This window comes from Bos indicus, chromosome 23 (assembly GCF_029378745.1).
Source record: "Bos indicus isolate NIAB-ARS_2022 breed Sahiwal x Tharparkar chromosome 23, NIAB-ARS_B.indTharparkar_mat_pri_1.0, whole genome shotgun sequence".
Classification (NCBI taxonomy): Eukaryota; Metazoa; Chordata; class Mammalia; order Artiodactyla; family Bovidae; genus Bos; species Bos indicus.
This window is the reverse complement of record NC_091782.1, coordinates 31,501,972-31,519,135: the sequence shown is the minus strand read 5'-3', so window position 1 is coordinate 31,519,135 and position 17,164 is coordinate 31,501,972. Positions and strand designations below refer to the sequence as shown.

The window sequence follows — 17,164 nt, the reverse complement described above, 5'->3', positions numbered from 1 at the left end:
TGCTTAATTGTGAGTCACCAATCTTGGTCATTCTTATTTTGTTCCTGTGGGAAAGAAAGTCAGATCATAATCATAAAAATATAACAAACTAAGTAAAATGAGCACTTTGACACTGATTTTTTTATATAGAGAAATAACAGAGTAAAATTACACACACAAAAAATTGGTATAACAAGTTGTCTTGCTGTATAAAGAAACACAGAGTCTGAAAACACCAAGTTCACTGCAAGGATATATGTAAACATAGAATTGACATAGATCTACAAGCTGGATTTAGAAAAGGCAGAGAAACCAGAGATCAAATTACCAGCATCCGCTGGATCACTGAAAAAGCAAGAAAACATCTACTTTTGCTTTATTGACTATGCCAAAGCGTTTGGCTGTGTGGATCACAACAAAGTGTGGAAATTCTTAAAGAGATGGGAATACCAGCACACCTGACCTGCCTCCTGAGAAATCTGTTTTCAGGTCACGAAGCAATTTAGAAGTGGACATGGAACAACAGACTGGTTCCAAATCGGGAAAGGATTTGGAACCAGTCTGTTCCAAATGTATATTTGGAACAAGGCTGTATATTGTCACCCTGCTTATTTAAATTATATGAAGAGTACATCATGTGGAATGCTGGGCTGGGTGAAGCACAAGCTGGAATCAAGATTGCTGGCAGAAATATCAATAACCTCAGATATGCAGATGACACCACCCTTATGGGAGAAAGTGAAAGAGGAGAATGAAAAAGTTGGCTGAAACTTAATATTCGTAAAATTAAGATTATGGCATCCAGTCCCATCACTTCATGGCAAATAGATATGGAAACAATGGAAATAGTGAGAGACTATTTTTCTGGGCTCCAAAATCACTGCAGATGGTCAATTAAAAGACACTTACTACTTGGAAGAAAAGCTATGACCAACCTAGACAGCATAATAAAAAGCAGAGACATTACTTTACCAACAAAGGCCCATAAAGCTGTGGTTTTTCCAGTAGTCATGTATGGGTGTGAGAGTTGGACTATATAGACTACTGAGCGCCAAAGAATTAATGCTTTTGAATTGTGGTGTTGGAGAAGACTCTTGAGAGTCCCTTGGACTGCAAGGAGATCAAATCAGTCAATCCTAAAGGAAATCAGTCCTGAATATTCATTGGAAGGGCTGATGCTAAAGCTGAAACTCCAATACTCTGGACACTTGATGTGAAGAACTGACTCATTGGAAAAGACCCTGAAGCTGGGAAAGATTGAAGGCATAAGGAAAGGGGACGAAGGAGGATGAGATGGTTGGATGGCATTACTGACTCGATGGACATGAGTTTGAGCAAGCTCTGGGAGTTGGTGATGGACAGGGAAACCTGGCGTGCTGTAGTCCATGGTGTCAAAAAAATCTGACATGACTGATTGACTGAACTGAACTGAACTGAGAACATACATTAGAGCATAACTCTGAACAGATGTGAGAAGTATCTCAAATTCTCTGAAAACAAAATACATGGGCTGTCAATGTGCATAGTGTGAAAAACCAAAGAAATGGAAGGTAAGATGATTGTTACACATATTCGTACAGGATAGATGATAGATATAAAAGAAAAATATTGAAAAATACATTGATGAGCAAGAGGCTGAGAAACAAGGCATATAGAATTCGAAACATGGAACAAAATAGGAATTGTTAGAATTTTCAAAATTGAAGTGTTAGAGATAATTATTGTTAATATTCATTGTTTTTCTGTGAAGCAAATATTTACTGATCTAATAAGTTTGAATGAGAACTTCTGAAACCTCCTCATTTGAATCACAGGTCTGCTATTTTAGGAATATGCTATCCAGGAAATTCTATTTACAATCCCCAATAAGCAATCTCTACCCTATATGACATGAATAGTTCACATGCTTTAATGTAGTTTTATTACAAGAGTTCATGAATTCAGCCACTAATGCAATCCAGTGACCTTCCATCAAGTAAGTTATTTTGATTTATCAGTGTCTTTACTATTAACTTGCAAAGATTAAGAAATACAGGTATGAAAATTTGTACTTCCGAATGGTCAATTTTGAAGTCTTCAAACAGGAACCATCATTTATCTTGGAGATTGAATTTAAACAAGTTGCTTAAAAACAAATGAATAAACAACAAAGCCATCCAATGACAATTACTGATTTCCCTTTATCCTAGCAAGAAAATTAAACTTACTTCTAAGAATCCTTCACCTTTATAAGCACCTCTCAGGCAATTATTGCACATCCAGTTTAGAGAGGATAAGTGGCTTATTTTCTTTGGCATCCATAGTAATAATCAGTTGCATTTGAAATTTTGGCCAAGACAAAACTCTCATGTGTTCTGCATACAGAATGATAACTGTTTCCAGAATTATAGCAAAAAAAAGAAACTGATCTTGGTGGTCACATTGGTTACCATGTTTCTATCTGTCCATGCATTTTGGTGGTATAATTAAAACCGTGAGTGTTATGATGCACCAAAATTGACATTGACCTTACCTGGCTAAACTTCCTCTATTATTCAGTAAAGTGTAAAACAACTGTGCTTTTGAAAGATCCAACATCTCCTGGGGAAAAGACAGCATGTGAGTGGCCTCACTTTGCTTGATGTAACTCTACAATGTAATAATATTTTCTTGTGTATTTGTGTTACAAGAAAAACCAACTATTTCCAAGCAGACACTACACTGAAACTGGTCTCGCTCCCTTTCACATTTCTGTTCTTAATCAGGATGAGGATAAAAGGACTTATATCTGCAAAGAGACGAAGCTGGGAAGTATTCCATAATTAAGAGTCTAGTCAGTTTATACATGAAAAACTGCTTTTGTTCGTTGCTAAAGGCAAGTAGTTCTGGATTTCTTCAACTTTTAAAATGGATTTTCTTTTTCTTCCCACACCTAAACAGCAAAGTACTACTTTCCAGAAAGAATGACAATCGAGCTGTGGAGATTCTTGGGGATTTTGATGAGAAGGTCATTTATGATCACAGATCTAGGATAAGCAGTGGAGGAACCCCATGTGTGCAGTTTGTTGGCCCCCTTTTTCCTGTAATCTCATGGTTCAAGTCTCTTCAGATGGATGGTGCTTAGCTTGCTTCCTCTGCACACACCTCTGGAGTTCTTCCCAGACAACTTCCTACCATTATATTAGAGAGGAAGACATTCCCTGGAGAGAGAAGAGCCATGGAGACTGTGCTTCTGTTGCTGCTGAAAGACAATCAATTGCACACCACCTGCTAAACACACATGTGCAAAATTGTCAATGTTATATAGATAGTACCTTAAAAGATTTATTTGTTGAAATTCATTACAATTTTTATTAGTTAAACTCAGTTTTGAACATAGTATGGAGACATGCATGTATCTGGAAATATGTACTTGAAGTTTACACACAATTAATGAAGATCCAAGAATAGATCTACAGACTTCTGGGTAATAGGAAATTTTGGGGAAGAAGTAGTGTCTAGTATCTAGTATAAAAGTCTAGTATCTAGTATAAAAGTCTAGTATCTAGTATAAAAGGGGAGTATAAAATAAAAGTATTGCACATGCATGACCTCTTCTTAGAAGTGGCTAAAAATAAAGTTTTTGTATCAGAAAAGATTTATGCTACACACATAGCATTGTTATTACTTCTTGAAGAATTGGCATTTTTTTATAGTTGCTTTTAAAACACATAGTGTACATCTGCTTTGTGTGAAATGATTCACTGGGTGCAGTTTATTTTTAAGTGGATATATGTGTAGAATAATACATGCATATAATTTGAAAATAAAGTTCAGATACTGCAGTTGTCTATGCAAAAGTTCAACCTAGTAATTCTGAAGATCTATTTGGTTTCATTGAATGAGTCATGAATTGGTCAGCATCCCATTTATCAAGTAGAGAAGAGCTGTACAAAACAGGAGGAATTTATATGCTGAAGGGAAAAGAGTGGATTCTTTCAGGCTTAGGTCACCTGTGTGTGAGGAATGGTCTGGGTCTATGTGTCAGGTTACCTTACTGGTGCTGACTAGAAAATTGCAGACTGATTAAGACTACATTGCTTGGAGAGGTTGTATTTAACTTAGGTACTTGGTCTTGGTTTGCTGAAGTGGTCTGAGAACAGCTGACTCCACTTGGGGCACTTTGTTTCTTTTTTCAGTTCAGTTCAGCTCAGTTTGGTCGCTCAGTTATGTCTGACTCTTTGCAAGCCCATGGACTGTAGCACGCCAGGCCTCCCTTCCATCTACAACACGTGAAGTCTGCTCAAACTCATGTCCATCGAGTTGACTATCCAACCATCTCATCCCCTGTTGTCCCCGTCTCCTCCTGCCTTCAATATTTCCCAGCATCAGGGTCTTTTCCAAGAGTCAGTTCTTCACATCAGGTGGCCATACTGGAAGTTTCAACTTCAGCATCAGTCCTTCCAATGAATATTCAGGACTGATTTCCTTTAGGATTGACTGGTTAGATTTTCTTGCAGTCCAAGGGACTGTCAAGACTTTCCCAACACCACAGTTCAAAAGCATCAATTCTTCTGCACTCAGCTTTCTTTACAGTCCAACTCTCACATCGTACATGACCACCGGATAAGCCAGAGCTTGACTAGACAGACATTAGTCAGCAAGTAATGTTTCTGCTTTTTAAAATGTTGTCTAGGTTGGTCATAGCTTTTCTTCCAAGGGGCAAGCATCTTTTCATTTCATGATTGCAGCCACTGTCAGTAATGATTTTGGAGCCCAAGAAAATAAAGTCTGTCACTGTTTTCATTGTTTCCCCACCTATCTGCCATGAAGTGATGGGCCGGATGCCATGATGTTAGTTTTCTGAAATGTTGAGTTTTCAGTCAATTTTTTGACTCCCCTCTTTCAATTTCATCAAAAGGCTCTTTAGTTCTTTGCTTTCTGTCATAAGGGTTGTGTCATCTGTGTATCTAAAGTTATTAATATTTCTTTGTTATATTGTTTCTTTTTTAACATCAAGTAAAAGTCTAAATAGCACAAAATTCGATTCTCCATATTCTTACTCCTGTCTTTCATGACATTCATCTTATATTCAATCAGTAGACACCAACTGTTTCTGAATATTTTTTCCTTTCATTAAATTTATGGAAATTACACCATATACAGTTGAATGGTTGAAGTAGAACGGTTTTATGAAGACCTACAAGACCTTTTAAAACTAACACCCAAATAAGATGTCGTTTTCATTATAGGGGACTGGAATGCAAAAGTAGGAAGTCAAGAAACACCTGGAGTAACGGGCAAATTTGGCCTTGGTATACGAAATGAAGCAGGACAAAGACTAATGGAGTTTTGCCAAGAAAATGCACTGGTCATAGCAAACACCCTCTTCCAACAACACAAGAGAAGACTCGACACATGGACATCACCAGATGGTCAACACTGAAATCAGATTGATTATATTCTTTGCAGCCAAAGATGGAGAAGCTCTATACAGTCAGCAAAAACAAGACCAGGAGCTGACTGTGGCTCAGATCATGAACTCCTTATTGCCAAGAAATTGAAGAAAGTAGGGAAAACCACTAGACCATTCAGGTATGACCTAAGTCAAATCCCTTATGATTATACAGTGGAAGTGAGAAATAGATTTAAGGGTCTAGATCTGATACATAGAGTGCCTGATGAACTATGGACTGAGGTTCATGACCTTGTACAGGAGACAGGGATTAAGACCATCCCCATGGAAAAGAAATGCAAAAAAGAAAAATGGCTGTCTGAGGAGGCCTTACAAATAGCTGTGAAAAGAAGAGAAGTGAAAAGCAAAGGAGAAAAGGAAAGATATAAGCATCTGAATGCAGAGTTCCAAAGAATAGCAAGAAGAGATAAGAAAGCCTTCCTCAGTGATCAATGCAAAGAAATAGAGGAAAACAACAGAATGGGAAAGACTAGAGACCACTTCAAGAAAATTAGAGATATCAAGGGGACATTTCATGCAAAGATGGGCTCAATAAAGGACAGAAATAGTATGGACCTAACAGAAACAAAAGATATTAAGAAGAGGTGGCAAGAATACACAGAAGAACTGTACAAAAAAGACCTTTATGACCCAGATAATCACATTGGTGTGATCACTGACCTAGAGCCAGACATCCTGGAATGTGAAATCAAGTGGGCCTTAGAAAGCATCACTATGAACAAAGCTAGTGAAGGTGATGGCATTCCATTTGAGCTATTTCAAATCCTGAAAGATGATGCTGTGAAAGTGCTGCACTCAATATGCCAGCAAATTTGGAAAACTCAGCAGTGGCCACAGGACTGGAAAAGGTCATTTTTCATTCCAATCCCAAAGAAAGCAATGCCAAAGAATGCTCAAACTACTGCACAATTGCACTCATCTCACATGCTAGTAAAGTAATGCTCAAAATTCTCCAAGCCAGGCTTCAGCAATATTGAACCATGAACTTCCTGATGTTCAAGCTGGTTTTAGAAAAGGCAGAGGAACCAGAGACCAAATTGCCACATCCACTGGATCATCGAAAAAACAAGAAAGTTCCAGAAAACCATCTGTTTCTGCTTTATTGACTATGCCAAATCCTTTGACTGTGTGGATCACAATAAACTGTGGAAAATTCTGAAAGAGATGGGAATACCAGACCACCTGACCTGCCTCTTGAGAAACCTATATGCAGATCAGGAAGCAACAGTTAGAACTGGACATGGAACAACAGACTGGTTCCAAATAGGAAAAGGAGTATGTCAAGGCTGTATATTGTCACCCTGCTTATTTACCTTCTATGCAGAGTACATCATGAGAAATGCTGGGCTGGAAAACCATAAGCTGGAATCAAGATTGCCGGGAGAAATGTCAATAACCTCAGATATGCAGATGACACCACCCTTATGGCAGAAAGTGAAGAGGAACTAAAAAGCCTCTTTGATGAAGGTGAAAGAGGAGAGTAAAAAATTTGGCTAAAAACTCAACATTCAGAAAACTAAGATCATGGCATCTGGTCCCATCACTTCATGGGAAATAGATGGGGAAACAGTGGAAACAGTGTCAGACTTTATTTTGGGGGGCTCCAAAATCACTGCAGATGGTGACTGCAGCCATGAAATTAAAAGACGCTTACTCCTTGGAAGAAAATTATGACCAACCTAGACAGCATATTGAAAAGAAGAAACATTACTTTGCCAACAAAGGTCCGTCTAGTCAAGGCTATGGTTTTTCCTGTGGTCATCTATGGATGTGAGAGTTGGACTGTGAAGAAAGCTGAGTGCCAAAGAATTGATGCTTTTGAACTGTGGTGTTGTGAAAGACTCTTAAGAGTCCCTTGGACTGCAAAGAGATCCAACCAGTCCATTCTGAAGGAGATCAGCCTTGGGATTTCTTTGGAAGGAATGGTGCTAAAGCTGAAACTCCAGTACTTTGGCCACCTCATGTGAAGAGTTGACTCATTGGAAAAGACTCTGATGCTGGGAGGGATTGGGGGCAGGAGGAGAAGGGGACGACAGAGGATAAGATGGCTGGATGGCATCACTGACTCGATGGATGTGAGTGAGTGAACCCCAGGAGTTGGTGATGGACAGGGAGGCCTGGCGTGCTGCGATTCATGGGGTCGCAAAGAGTCAGACACGACTGAGTGACTGAACTGAACTGAATTGAACTGAACACCATATACTTTTCAAAATCCAACTTAAATATCATCTTTCACAAATGTGTCTTTCATGATCTAATTAATGAAAGTATGAGAAACAGATCTTTTAAGGAATTAAACTATTCTATTATATCTAGCGGAGCATGAGTGTAATAGAAAATGACAAGAAATACAGTTGAAAGATTTTTTAAAGTACCATATCACAAAGGGAGTGATATATATTATGCTAAGGAAGTTGGACTTCCTATGATCCCAAGGAGAGTATTTCATATTAGATAAGATCATAGACTCCAGATTCAGATCAACTTAGATTCTAATTCCTTGGGCAAGTTGTTGAACTTCTAGAAGGTAGTTTTCAAATCAATAGTGAGTGGAATGACAGTTTCAGGTTCCTAGGGTGGTAGGTGATATGTGAGTTACCACATGTAACATACTTGGCAGAGTACCTGGCACCCAGCATAACTCAGCCAATGTTTACCCACTGATATGTTAATGATGAGACTACTCATGGAGTGTGGTTAAAACACAACAATATTTTTATTCCTTTATTCATCTTGCCTGTACCATGTAGCAGTTCTTTCCTTGGTCCTGGTTTAAAACTTCAGAGTGTGTTATAACCTTTTTGGTCATTTACAAATGGTAAATGTGTCCACTTTTAGTAATAAAGTATTTTCACATTAGTAAATAAAATGCCCACTGTCGAGTGACACTTGATTTACATGTAAAGATTCTGTGTTTCCTGAGCTTCAGCCTGCTCCCGTCTGAGACCTTGCAGTGGCGATTTGGCTGAGCTGAGTCCCTGCTTTCCACCTTGTGCATGTTCTTCTGTGCCTCTAGGTTGATAAGCGCAATTTCAGAACTTGCCATGGCAAACCTGTGCAGAGGGAAAAGGAGAAGTTAGGCAGGAAAGTTTTGTTGACTAAATAGATGAAACAAAGTTGGCACAATACTGATAATTTTAAAGTGCTTGTTAAAATACATGAGTTTATATTATTTTATTTTTATTATTATTATTATTTACTTTACAATATTGTGTTGGTTTTGCCATACATCAACATGTATCCGCCACAGGTGTACACGTATTCCCCATCCTGAACCCCCTTCCCACCTCCCTCCCCATAGCATCCCTCTGGGTCATGCCAGGGCACCAGCCCCAAGTTTCCTGTATCCTGCATCGAACCTGGACTGGCAATTTGTTTCTTATATGATATTATACATGTTTTAATGCCATTCTCCCAAATCATCCCCCCCTCACTCTCCCACAGAGTCCAAAAGACTGTTCTATACATCTGTGTCTCTTTTGCTGTCTCGCATACAGGGTTATCGTTACCATCTTTCTAAATTCCATATATATGCGTTAGTATACTGTATTGGTGTTTTTCTTTCTGGCTCACTTCACTCTGTATAATAGGCTCCAGTTTCATCCACCTCATTAGAATAATTCAAATGTATTCTTTTTAATGGCTGAGTAATACTCCATTGTGTATGTGGGTTTATTTTAAATTATATTATATCCATTTTCCATATTAGAAATTTTTACACATTAAAAGCACTAATCTTTTGTTCACTTGTTACTCATTTCTGGCCTTGTTTGATTTTTTTCTAGACAAAATGCTCTTATGCTTTTAAACTTCTGAAATGTATTAATTTATTATTCAATATATGCCAATGTTTTATTAATGTCCTGTGTGTGCCTAAAAAATTTTGTATGTCTTCATGCCTTCAGTGTTTTCACTATATTAATTTTGTAATTTTTGCTGTGCTCTTTATATTTTCTATATCCTTATTCATTTATGTTTGTATATCTTTTCTACCAGTTATCCATTCAATTCTGGCTGTGAATTTGCCTATTTCCTTTTTTATATGTTAGGTTTTGCTTCATATTTTAAAGTCATTTGGTAGAAAGCATCATAATTAAAGATTATTATAGCTCTCAAGTTAACTAAATAGTTTACATTATGCAGTGTCTCCCCTTATACCTAATAATAGTTCATCCCTTAAAGGCTACCCTGTTTGATACTAGTAAGATCATGCCGGTCTTCTTTGTTGGCTAAAATTCACCTGGTATGTCTTTTCTGTATTCTTTACAGTGCATCTTCTTATAGATTTGTCTTATTTTTTAAATTACTCTACTACATACAGAAAGAATACATGGAAAGTATTAAAGTTCTATCCCAGTGTGGGCATAAGGATATCATTTTCAATAGCTTTTAAAATTTTATTGTATAATTAAAATTATAAGATTTTAAATGATTTGGGTAATCTTAGTGCTTAGTATGCATTTACCTGTCCTAATCAATCAGTGAAGTAATTTGATTTGAATATAACCAGTTTTAATTATTAATGCCAATAAAATTTTATCTTATGAACAGAGATATAGAAAGTTTACTTAAATGCCACCTGTTAACCTTATCATGCCTCCTAACTAGATCATTTATTTTCTTCTCCAATATAGTTGCTTTTCTTTACTAATTTATTCAATTTAATATATCCAGATAGAATTATTTATCTTTCTTAAAATGATTACTAGGATTTAATCTCTGTTAAAAGAATTAATTTTTTGGCAGCAGCTCACAGCATCTGTGGAATTAGTTCCCCAACCAGGGATCAAACCATGCCTCCTGCTTTGGAAGCATGCAGTCTTAACCACTGGACCACCAGAGAAATCCCCATTTAAGAAAAAAAGCAGATGACATTTATAAAACCATAGCATGTTGCGCGTATATCTAAGCAGGCTCTAGAATTAAAGCCAATAAACTACTGATAATATTTTATAAGCAAATAACCATGTGGATATGGGTAAAATTAGGTCAATATTTTTAAACTGAACATATTACCAAGATTTTAAAGTATGTTATTAGAATAGGTAAAGCTTTATATTCAATATGAAGAGAATTATTTTCTAAAGTTACGATATCCATAAAAGTGAATAACATATAGGAGGCCAAAGACATGTTTTAGTAAAGAAATCTATATATTGTGACAAATATAGATATTTAGATTAAATGACAATACTTTAAAATTCTAATGCATATCTTCTTAGATTCCAGATAGAGAGTTAAAGAATTGATCAAAAGAGATTGAGAGCCATTGTGTGAGGACAAGAGATTTATAAATGAGAAATACTCAGTCTCATGGCTCATATCTCTTGGAAGCTTCTCTGTGGGTGGAAGAGATCAGAAAAATCTCTGGATGTACTTAGTCCCAGATGCCTCTGGTAAATGAACAAGAATCAATAATCCCCTCCAAAAGAAAACGTGTTAGGTAATTGTAGGTTTTCCAGTGGACCTTTATGCTTGTATGTAAACAATGGACAGAACAGTTATGGACTGTGGAACTACTGAATGAGAGATCTGGAGAACAATAGAAAGTTCTCAGAAAGTTCTATCTCTATGAGGCAGGTGATTTCTTCTGTGATGAGAAAATAGATCTGTCATGAACATATCCACCCTGCCATTAGTTAATCTCTAAAGCAATAACTCCAGGATTTATAAAATTATAATACATATACATATGCACCACTATAAATATTTATTTATTCATAGAATCTTTAGAAAACAGCCAAAAGAAAAAAGAGACATAACATTTCTGGAAAGGAATATGAGGATTTACAGTAGGCAGCTTCAGGGTGTCTCTGAAAGAAAATTTCATACCATTTTATTCAGGAGATTTAGCTGTGATCTTTACAAACAAAAGGAAAAACCAAAATTAGATGATGCTAAAGTCCTTACTATCTGAGGGATTGTATGAGGATATTTACATTTCTCCCTAACTTGGGTCTCTTCCCAGCAACCTTCTTAGTGCCCACTTAGCTTCTTTGTTTCTCAAGGTGTAGATCAAAGGATTAAGTGAGGGTGTCACTACAGTGTAGAAGAGGGTGAGGAATTTGCTGTAATTCTGTGTGTATTTGCTCTTGGGTTGAATGTAAATTGAAGCTAGAGTCCCAAAAAACAAAACTACAACAATTAGGTGGGACCCACAAGTCCCAAATGCTTTCCTCCTGCCTTCAGTGGATTTTATCTTCAGCACACTCCTAACAATGCAGCCGTAGGAGACCAGAATAAGCCCCAGAGGTATCACCACATAGAGGACACAAGCTATGGAGAGCTCATTTTCCAGGAAGGTCGTGTTCACACAGGCAATCTTAATCAGGGCAGGCTCCTCACACATGAAGTCATCCACCATGTGATGGCTGCAGAGAGGCAATTGGAAAACAAGGATAGTCTGAACCGTGGACTCCACAAAGCCACTGATCCAGGCCAGAGCTGCTAGTTGCTGGAGGAGCTTTGGGTGCATGATCACTGCATAGTGGAGGGGTCGACAGATGGCATTGAAGCGGTCATAGGCCATAATAGTCAGCAGGACACACTCCGTGGAGCCCAGCCCCAAAGCAACGTACAGCTGGATCACACAGCCAGTGTAGCTAATGGTCTTGTCAGGCCCCTTGAGATTCCAAAGCATTTGTGGGACAACACTGGTGGTGAAACAGAGGTCCAGGAAGGAGAGATTGGAGAGGAAGAAATACATGGGTGTGTGGAGTTTGGGGTTAAAGTATGAGACCAGTATGATCGCTGTGTTCCCCATCAGTGTCAGAATGTATATGATAGAGACGACAAGAAGGAGAACCATCTCCAGGTGGGGCTGGTCAGAAAAGCCCAGTAGGGTGAAACCTGCCAGAGTGCTAGCATTTGTTCCTTTCATTGCTTAATTGTGAGTCACCATTCTTGGTCATTCCTATTTTCTTCCTATGGGAAGAAAATCAGAAATTAAAATCAGTGGGAAAATAACTGAGTAAAGTGAATATTTTGACACTGATTTTTATATAAAGAAATAACAGGCAAAATAAAATTGTGCAAAATAAAAAATGTAACGTGTTGACTTGTTATACAGATAGAAATATATGTCATGAAAACATCCTGTGCTTAAAAATATATATATAAATATAGAATAGATTTAGAACATATACAAAAGCAGGTTTGAAATGTATCCCCAATTCTCTGAAGATAAAATATACAGGCCAGTGCCATTCTCCCATGTTGATGTATGGCAAAACCAATATAATATTGTAAAGTAATTAACCTCCAATTAAAACAAATAAATTTATATTAAATAGATATATATATATATATATATACAGGCCATTTATATGCATAGTGTGAAAACCAAAGAAATTGAAAGAAAGATGATGGTTACACATATGGATACATGATAATAGATATAAAAGATAAGTTGAAAAATACATTGAGAGAGCAAGAGTCTACCAAGGTACACAGCTCTGGAGACCTAAAGACAAGAAGAGTTAGAATTTTCACATTGCAAGTGTTAGAAATGGTTATTATTATTATTCATTTTTTTTCTGTGAAGCAAATAATTATTAACCTGATAATAGTGTTAAGGAAACTTCTGTGATCTCCCTAATTGAATCACTAGTCTGACAACTTTCTAGAGAGTAATACTTTCTAGTATTTACTTTCTATAGAGTAAATACTACTCTCTAGAAAAATCTACTTTACAGTCCCTAAAACAGCAAACTCTTGCCCCTAGTAACCCCTCAGTTCACATACTTTAATGTCATTTTATTACAAGAGTATATGAATTCAGCCACCTAGTACAATGTGTTGACTCTGTTAAAAGTAAATTATGTAGAACTTACCCGTGTCTTTTTAACTATTAACTTGCAAAGATTAAGAGATATAGTTATGCACATTTGTGGTTCTGAATGTCAGTTCAGAGATCCCCAAAATGGTTTCAGTCATTTACTTGTGATATCAAATCTAAACAAATTCCTTAAAAACAAAGTCATAAAAAACAACAATAAACCCTCCATTGAAAATTTCTGATTTTCCCTTAAATAAATCCACTAGAAAATAAAACTTACTTTTAAGAACTCGTGGCCATTACAATGATTCTCAGGCAATTATTGCATAGTCCAGTTTAGAGAGAATAAGTGGCTTATTTACATCCAAGATAAAATCAGCTAAATTTTGAATTTTTGCTAAGACAAAACTATCATGAATTTTGAGTAGAGTATGATTGCTTTTCCAGAATTAGAGCAAAAGAAAGTAACTGACCCTGGTGATCACATTGGTTAGCATCTGTCTATCTGCCCATGCATTTTAGTGGGAAAATAAAAACCCTGAATTAAAATTAATACTAGATGCACTAAAATTGACATTGACCTTATCTGGCTAACTTTGATTCTGCTACTCAGTAAAGAATAAAATAACTGTATTGTTGAAATATTCAATGACTCCTGGAAAAAAGTCAGCACATGAGTGGCCTCATTTGGCTTGATGTAATTCTACATTTTCACAATTTTTTTCCTTGTGCATTTATGTTGCAAGAATAACCAATATTTTCCAAACAGACCACACTGAACCTGTTCTCTCTTTCATATTCCTGTTGTTAATCAAGGTGAGAATACAGGGCTTTACGTCTACAAAGAGGAGAGGGTAGTCAATTATTCATCATCAGTCAATGTTGGGTTGCACATTTTAAAAACTACTTCCATTCACTGCTGAAGGCAAGTAGCTCTAGATTTCTTCAACTTTTAAAATGAATTTTGCTTTTTTCTGCCCCTTTTTTTTTTTTTTTTTTTTTTGAGTATATGTGCTGCCAAAGCAAGCACATATACTTTCCTTTTTTCCCAAAACAACAGAGATTAAGTTCTACCTTCTGGAAAGAATGGCAATCCAGGGTAGAGGTTCTTGATGGGGGTTTTGATGAAAAGTTCAATCATGATCACTGATCTAGGACAGGCAGTGGATGAACCCCATGTGGGTAGTAAACTCAGTCTCTCCTGTTATCTCATGCTCCTGTAATCACAAAACCCTCTAATCTGAAGCTCTCTTCAGATGGATTGTGGTTAGCTTGTTTGTTCAGCACCAATTTCTTGAGTTTTTCTTCTCAGGTAACTTCCCATAACTATATTAGAGAGGGAGACAGGCCCCTCTCAGGAGAGAGAAGAGCCACAGAGACTTGTGCTTCTGTTGTCAGTGGAAGATAATCAATTGCAGAATACCTTGTAACACACGCATGCATGTACACAGGAATTTTGCTGTAAAGGTATTCAAAACAGATACTTTCATGTTGTCATAGTATACTGGATACCAGATAGAAAGGAACAATGGACTTCCAGTCTGTGAGAACATCCTTTAGTTCTACACATAATAAAGTTTGCAGAGCCTGTTAAGGTCTTTCACCTACATTCCATTACATACTATTAAATATAGCTAGGTAACATTGTGTGAATATTATTTAGACAGTACCTTAAAAGATTTTTTACTGAAGTATAGTTGAGTTACAATGTGTTAATTTCAGGTGTAATTGATCCAAGTTTATCCATATATAGTTTATATATTCTTGTATTTTTAATATATATTTATATATGATTTATGATGTTTCATTGTTAAGTCATGTCCAGCTCTTTTGTGACTTCATGGACTGATGTCCACCAGCCTCCTCTGTCGATGGGATTTTCCAGGCAAGAATACTGGAGTGGGTTGCCATTTCCTTCTCCAGGGGATCTTCCTGATCCAAAGATTGAACTCATGTCTCCTATATTGGTAGGCAGATTATTTACAGCTGAGCCACCCTGGGAAGCCCCACATATAATATATATGTACATCTACATACTTTCAATATTCTTTTCCATTATAGATTATCACCAGCTATTTAATATCAGTCCATGTGCCCTAGAGGGACTGGTATTCAATAGCCTTTTAAATTTACTTTATAGTACTATATAGTAGTGTTTTTCTGTTAACCTAAACTTCTCATTCATTCCTCATTAAAATTTTAATTCATTAAAGTTTTTGTGAGAGAACCTCAGTTTTGTACACATGCATGCCACAGAATCTGTTAAGGAATGGTTAAAAATAAAGCCTTTGTGGAAAACTGGTCAATCACTTGTAAAAGAATGGAACTAGAATACTTTCTAACAGCATACACAAAAATAAATTCAAAATGGATTGAAGATCTAAATGTAAGACCAGAAACTATAAAACTCCTAGAAGAAAACATAGGCAAAATACTCTCTGACATACATCACAGCAGGATCCTCTATGACCCACCTCCCAGAGTATTGGAAATAAATGCAAAAATAAACAAATGGGACCTAATTAAACTTAAAAGCTTTTGCACAACAAAGGAAACTCTAAGCAAGGTGAAAAGACAGCCTTTAGAATGGGAGAAAATAATAGCAAATGAAGCAACAGACAAAGAATTAATCTCAAAAATATACAAGCAACTCCTGCAGCTCAATTCCAGAAAAACAAACAACCCAATCAAAAAATGGGCCAAAGAGCTAAACAGACGTTTCTCCAAGGAAGACATACAGATGGCTAACAAACACATGAAAATATGCTCAATATCACTCATTATCGAAGAAATGCAAATCAGAACCACAATGAGGTATTTCACGCCAGTCAGAATGGCTGCTATCCAAAACGCTACAAGCAATAAATGCTGGAGAGAGTGTGGAGAAAAGGGAACCCTCCTACACTGTTGGTGGAAATGCAAACTGGTATAGCCACTATGGAGAACAGTGTGGAGATTCCTTGAAAAACTGAAAATAGAACTGCCATACAACCCAGCAATCCCATTGCTGGGCATACACACCAAGGAAACCAGAATTGAAAGAGACACATGTACCCCAATATTCATCACAGCACTGTTTATAGTAGCCAAGACATGGAAGCAACCTAGATGCCCATCATCAGACGAATGTATAAGAAAACTGTGGTACATATACACAATGGAATATTACTCAGCTATTAAAAAGAATACATTTGAATCGGTTCTAATGAGGTGGATGAAACTGGAGCCTATTGTACAGAGTGAAGTAAGCCAGAAAGAAAAACACCAATACAGTATACTAACACATATATATGGAATTTAGAAAGATGGTAACGATAACCCTGTATGCGAGAGAGAAAAAGAGACACTGATTTGTAGAACAGTCTTTTGGACTCGGTGGGAGAGGATGAGGATGGGATGATTTGAGATAATGGCATTGAAACATGTATATTATCATATGTGAAACAGATCGCCAGTCCAGGTTCAATGCATGGGACAGGGTGCTCTGGGCTGGTGCACTGGGATGACCCAGAGGGATGGGATGGGGAGGGAGGTGGGAGAGGGATTCAGGATGGGGAACACATGTACACCTGTGGCTGATTCATGGCAATGCATGGCAAAACCACTATAATATTGTGAAGTAATTAGCCTCCAATTAAAATGAATAAATTTATTTTAGAAAAGCCTTTGTGGCCAAAAGGAATTATGTTCTACAGACAGCAGTATTATCACTTCTTAAAGTATTGCCAATGTTATTCTATAGTTGTCTCTTAAGTAGATGGTGTATATCAGGTTTTGTGTAAAATAATATGTTCAGGTACAATTTATAGTTTACAAAAATTATAAATATACGGATAAAATATAAGATATAAATATATACATCTAATTTGAAAATTAGTGTTCATGTATTGGGATTGTCTGTAAACATTTCTGATGAGGTTGGGCTCTCTGGTGGCTCAGATGGTAAAGAATCTGCCTGCAATGCAGGAGATCTG

The 17,164-nt window shown here is 36.8% G+C and overlaps 1 protein-coding gene across 1 annotated transcript; it reads right to left on the bottom strand.

The window, feature by feature from the left end:
* Positions 1 to 11,360: 11,360 nt before the first annotated feature.
* Positions 11,361 to 12,293, bottom strand: LOC109576700 (olfactory receptor 2G3-like). The gene has a single exon (XM_019985343.2). It carries the CDS (start codon positions 12,291 to 12,293, stop codon positions 11,361 to 11,363), a length of 933 nt encoding a protein of 310 aa, XP_019840902.2.
* Between the last annotated feature and the right edge of the window lie 4,871 nt (positions 12,294 to 17,164).